Source organism: Leucoraja erinacea, chromosome 36 (assembly GCF_028641065.1).
Source record: "Leucoraja erinacea ecotype New England chromosome 36, Leri_hhj_1, whole genome shotgun sequence".
Lineage (NCBI taxonomy): Eukaryota > Metazoa > Chordata > Chondrichthyes > Rajiformes > Rajidae > Leucoraja > Leucoraja erinaceus.
Genome location: NC_073412.1, coordinates 1,921,606 through 1,927,674, shown reverse-complemented (window position 1 = coordinate 1,927,674; position 6,069 = coordinate 1,921,606). Strand labels below are relative to the sequence as shown.

The 6,069-nt window shown below is 53.2% G+C and overlaps 1 protein-coding gene across 1 annotated transcript; it reads left to right on the top strand.

Annotated features, from left to right (window-relative positions):
* Positions 1-3,412: 3,412 nt before the first annotated feature.
* LOC129713670 (ankyrin repeat and SOCS box protein 8-like) lies at positions 3,413-5,823 on the top strand. Its single transcript, XM_055662914.1, is given in 5 exon segments — positions 3,413-3,543; positions 4,312-4,416; positions 5,221-5,277; positions 5,279-5,476; positions 5,478-5,823. Coding segments are annotated over 5 exon segments (795 nt in total). The 5' UTR covers positions 3,413-3,417; the 3' UTR covers positions 5,787-5,823.
* The last annotated feature ends 246 nt before the right edge of the window (positions 5,824-6,069 follow it).

The window sequence follows — 6,069 nt, the reverse complement described above, 5'->3', positions numbered from 1 at the left end:
ATGTGTTGGTAAAGAACTGCAGATGCTGGTTTACACCAAAGATAGACACAAAATGCTGGAGTAACTCAGCGGGATGGGCAGCATCTCTGGAGAGAAGGAATGGGCGATGTTTCGGGTCGAGGCCCTTCTTCAGACCGAGACTCTGGGGAGAGGGAGACACACAGAGATAAGGAACCGTAAGGTGTGAAAACGAGACATCAAAAGAGATGGGGGGGAAACAAGGAAAATGTGGAATAGATCATTGTTAGCTCAGAGAAGGTGACCACAAAGCAAACAGATAAACGTGGGAGAGAAACATGGAAAATAGGTGCAGGAGCGGGCCATTCGGCCCTTCGAGCCTGTACCGCCATCATGGCTTTCTCTCTCTATCTCTGTCTATCTCTATTTCTGTTTCTCTGTCTCTCTCTCTGTGACTCTCTGTCTCTGTGTCTCTCTTTGTCTCTCTCTATCTCTGTTTTTCTTTCTCTCTGTCTCTCTGTGACTGTCTGTCTCTGTTTCTGTCTCTCTCTCTCTCTCTCTCTCCCTTTCTCTCTGTCTGTGACTGTCTCTCTCTCTGTCTCTCTCTGTCTCTCTCTGTGACTGTCTCTCTCTGTGACTGTGTCTCTCTCTGTCTCTCTGTTTTTCTGTCTATGTCTCTCTCTTTCTCTCTCTCTCTGTCTCTCTCTTTCTCTCTCTCTCTTTGTCTCTCTGTTTATCACTCTCCCTCTGTTCTCTATCTGTCTGTCTGTCTCTCTCTCTTAAGCCGCTAGCCCCCCCCCCCCCTCCTCTCCTTCTCATCAGTATTATTCATAGTTTATATAATTTACAGTTAAGCTCTATTCACCAGAATTTACCACGTGTCAATCTTCTGCACCTAAACAATTATCTGTATATATGTATATATAACTCGGCTTGTGCTCGCTAGAATTTCTAGCTAGAACTTATTTTTGACCAGGGTTATTTAATGGGTTCTATGAGGGTGTGACTTCACCAGAGGGTCTGAAGTGCACGTTGATGTCTGTCCTCAAGAAACGACCTGTTATTTTGTGTAAGGGAGGAACTGCAGGTGCTGGCTTACACCGAAGATAGACACGAAATGCTGGAGTAACTCAGCGGGACAGGCAGCGTCTCTGGAGAGAAGAAATGGGTGACATTTGAGAAGATTGAGGGGGGGATCTTATAGAAACGTACAAAATTCTTAAGGGGTTGGACAGGCTAGATGCAGGAAGATTGTTCCCGATGTTGGGGAAGTCCAGAACAAGTTTAAGGATAAGAGGGAAATCTTTTAGGACCGAGATGAGGAAAACATTTTTTTTCACACACAGAGAGTGGTGAATCTGTGGAACTCTCTGCCACAGAAGGTAGTTGTGGCCACACAGTTCATTGGCTATATTTAAGAGGGAGTTAGACGTGGCCCTTGTGGCTAAAGGGATCAGGGGGTATGGAGAGAAGGCAGGGATGGGATACTGAGTTGGATGATCATATTGGTATCATTTAAAAATAAATTGGATAGGCATATGGATGAGAAGGGAATGGAGGGTTATGGTATGAGTGCAGGCAGGTGGGACTAAGGGGGAAAAAAAATTGTTTGGCACGGACTTGTAGGACCGAGATGGCCTGTTTCCGTGCTGTAATTGTTATATGGTTATATGGTTATCAGCCATGATCATATTGAATGGCGAATGGTGCAGGCTCGAAGGGCCGAATGGCCTCTACTCCTGCACCTATTGTCTATGTTTCTATGTACATAGACCAATATATCCTCATTTGTATATATTGTTTTAATCAGCATTTTATTTGTACTCTGGTTAGATGCTAAACTGCATTTTGTTGTAGCTGTACTTGTATGTGCAATGGAATAAAGTTGAATCTCATCTCTCTGTCACTATTTCTCTCTATCTGTCTATTTTCACCCCCTCTCTCCCAGTTCTGATCCACATCCAGGCCTCATATCCAGGCCCTCGCCTGGCCCAGCTCCCCCAGAGACCTGGCAAGCTGCACCGACCACAACAACTCACTCTAGCCCCAGGCTTCAGCCTGCAGTCAGGCCCCAGCACAGAGGTGGAGGAAGGAACTGCAGATGCTGGTTTTACACAGCATCAAGTCAAGTCAAGTCAAGTTTATTTGTCACACACACATACGAGATGTGCAGTGAAATGAAAGTGGCAATGCTTGCGGACTTTTGTGCAAAAGACAAACAACAAAACAACCAAACAAATTATAAACACAATCATAACACACATATTCTTTTACATAATAAATAATGGACGGAAAAACGTTCTGTACAGTTAGTCCCTGGTGAGATAGGGTTTACAGTCCGAATTGCCTCTGGGAAGAAACTCCTTCTCAACCTCTCCGTTCTCACCGCATGGCAACGGAGGCGTTTGCCTGACCGTAGCGGCTGGAACAGTCCGTTGCAGGGGTGGAAGGGGTCTCCCATGATTTTGTTTGCTCTGGAGTTGCACCTCCTGTTGTATAGTTCCTGCAGGGGGGTGAGTGAAGTTCCCATAGTGCGTTCGGCCGAACGCACTACTCTCTGCAGAGCCTTCTTGTCCTGATAAGCATGACAAGACACAAAGTGCTGGAGTAACTCAGCCTGACGGGCAGCATCTGTGGTGAGAAGGAGTTGGCGGCGTTTCGGGTCGAGACCCTTCCTCAGACGAAAGGGTCTCGAGCTGAAACGTCACCTATATATTTCCTCCAGAGATACTACCTGTCCCGCTGAGTTCACAAGTTATAGGAGTAGAATTAGGCCATTCAGCCCATCTACTCCGCCATTCATTCATGGCTGGTCTCTGCCTCCTATCCCATTCTCCTGCCTTCTCCTCATAACCCTTGACACCCGTTCTAATCAAGATTTGTCTATCCCAGCCTTAAAAAATATCCACTGACTTGGCCTCCACATCCCTCTGTGGCAATGAGTTCCACTAAAGAAGTTTCTCCTCACCTCCTTTCGAAAAGTGCCCTTTAATTCTGAGGCTGCGCCCTCTGGTCCTAGACTCTCCCACCAGTGGAAACATCCTCTCCACATCCACTCTATCTATGCCTTTCATTATTCTGTAAGTTACAATGAGGTCTCCCCCTCAAGCTAGTGTGTGTGGGATAGTGTTAGTGTGCGGGGATCGCTGGTCGGCACGGACTCGGTGGGCCGAAGGGCCTGTTTCCGCGCTGTATCTCTAAACTAAACTAAAACTGTGCTTCACTGTTCTGTGTTTTATGTCCTTGACTGACATTGGATCTCTCTCCCTCTCCCACCCCCTCTCCCTCTCCCTCTCCCTCCCTCTCTCTCTCTCCCTCTCCCTCTCCCTCCCCCCCTCTCTCACCCCCTCTCCCCTCTCCCTCTCCCCCCCCCCTCTCCCTCTCCCACCCCCACCCTCACCCCCTCTCCCTCTCCCACCCCCTCCTCCCTCTCCCCACCCCCTCTCCCTCTCCCCCAGCATGAGTGGTTCGCTGAGGCAACTGATGGAGGATGTCCAGAGCAAGTTCTCTCTGACCGAGCGTCTGGTCCGAGCCATCTCCCTCCGCGGACCCCCCCGGGACAGTGTGGAGGAACTGATTCGACGGGTGAGTGGGGGGCAAAGTGACAGAGGTGGGCTGTCTGTCTGTGTGTCTGTCTGTCTGCGTTTGTACTAGTGTACACCTGTGTGTATGTACATGTGTACATGTTTGTATACGTGTGTGGGCACGTGTACGTGTGTGTGTACGCGTTTGTGCACATCTTTGTGTGTGTGCTTGTATGGGTACGCCTGTGTCCGTGTGTGTCGAGTTCCCCATGTGTGTGTGTGAGTACGTGTGTACATGTTTGTATACGTGTGTGTGTGTGTATATGTGCGTATTTGTACGTGTGTGTGTACACATGTGTGTGTGTATGCGTTTGTATGTGCACATGTATGTGTATGTGTACATGTGTGTGTGTGTGTTTATATGTGCGTATGTGTACATGTGTGTGTATGTGTACATGTGTGTGTGTGTGCGTGTGCGTATGTGTACATGTGTGTGTATGTGTACATGTGTGTATACGTGTGTGTGTCAAGAGAGTCAAGAGTATATTTAATTGTCATGTGTGTACATGTGTGTGTATGTGCACATGTCTGTGTATGTGTACATGTGTGTGCGTGTGTATGTACATGTGTGTGTGTGTGTTTATATGTGCGTATGTGTACGTGTGTGTGTGTACATGTGTGTATTTGTACATGTGTGTGTGTGTGCGCGTGTGCGCGTCTGATTCCGTGTGTGTTCATGGAATCTCCCGTGTGGGGGGGGTGGGTGTTCCGTGCCGTGACCCGCTGGTTTTTGACCCCCCCCCTCCCCTCTCCCTCCTCCGGGTGACAGGGAGCGGACGTTAACGGCAGCCATGGGACGCTGAAGCCTCTCCACTGCGCCTGCATGATGTCCAACACACACTGTGTACAACTGCTGCTGCTCAACGGGGCACAGGTGAGGCAGGAGGGGGGGGGGGGGGGGGGGGGGGGAGGATGGAGGGAGGGAGTGAGGGAGGGAGGAAGGGAGGGGGGGAGAAGGGAGGGAGCAAAGCTTCAAAGCTTACAGGGGGCGGCTTCAAGGTACTTACCTGGGTTTGACTCATCGTCCCCCCCTCTCAGTAGGGTGGGGGAGGGAACGTTGCAGCAAGCAGTACACGGGTAACCCCCCTCTCTCCCTCTCTCCCCCCCTCTCACTCTCTCCCCCCCCTCTATCTTCTCCCCCCTCTCTCTCCCCCTCCAACTCTCCCCCCCTCTAACTCTCCCCTCCAACTCTCCCCCTCCAACTCCCCCCACTTTCTCCCCCCTCTATCCCTTCCCCCTCCACCTATCCCCTCCCTTTCTATCTCTCCCCCTTCCTCTCCCCCCCTCTCTCTCCCTCTCTATCCCACTCTCTCTATCCCTATCCCACTATCTCTCTATCTCACTCTCCCCCCCTCATCTCTCCCCCCCCTTCCTCTCTCCCCCTCTACTCTCCCCCTCCATCTCTCCCCCTCTAACTCCCCACTTTCTCCCCCCTCCATCCCTATCTCACTATCTCTCTCTATCTCACTCTCCCCACTCTCTCTCCCCCTCTATCTCCCCCCCTCTATCTCCCCCCCTCCTCTCTCTCCCCCCTCTCCTCTCCCCCCTCTATCCCTATCTCACTATCTCTCTATCTACTCTTCCCCCTCTCTCCTATCCCCCTTTCTCTCCCCCCTCCACCTCTCCACTCTCTCCATCTCCCCCCCCCCCTCTCTACACCCCCCCCCCCCGCCCCCAGGTAGATGGAGTGGACGGGTACCAGCGAGCTCCCCTACACTACGCAGCAGAGAGAGCCCCCCCCGTGCGTGGAGGCGCTGCTGGGTTGGGGTGCGGACCCGGACGTCCGTGACGGTAACGGGGCCACACCGCTACACTGGGCCGCCTTCAGGGGCCGCGGGGAGTGCGTGCGGACCCTGCTGGAGGGGGGGGCCAGCGTGGACCCCCGGGACCACCAGCTGGACACCCCCCTGGGCTGGGCCGCCTCGCGCGGGGACCCCCCCCATCCTGCGGCTCCTCCTCGACTACGGGGGTGACCCCAGGATCCGTAACCGGGGGGGCCGCACCCCCGTGAGCAGGGGGGTGGGGGCTCTGGCCAGGGGCGGGGACAGACAGGTCTGTCTGGAGCTGCTGGTGCGGGCGGCTGGGGTGGGGGGGGAGGGGGGAGACACGGAGCCCCCCACCCTCAAGGGTCTCTGTCGCTACGTCCTCAGGCACTCTCTCAGTGGCCGCAGGTTCCTGCCCCCAGCCATCCGCTCTCTCCCCCTCCCTCACTCCATGCACGACTACCTCATGCTCAGCTGCTGAGGCCATTCTGGGGCTCTGCCCCTGGTACTAGCCCCCTCCAGCCCACCACTTTATCCCCCTCATTCCCCTCGCCCTCTTTTTCCTTCCCCCCCTTTCCCCCTTTCCCTCCCTTTCCCCCTCTCCGTCTCCCCCCCCCCCTCTCCTCTCCCCCCCCCCACTTACCCCCTCACCCTCCCCCCATTCCGCCACCTTTTGTATAATTGATATTACCGCTAGGGACTCTCTCATTACCCCCCCCCCCCCCCCCCCTCATAGAAACATAGACAATAAGTGCAGGAGTAGA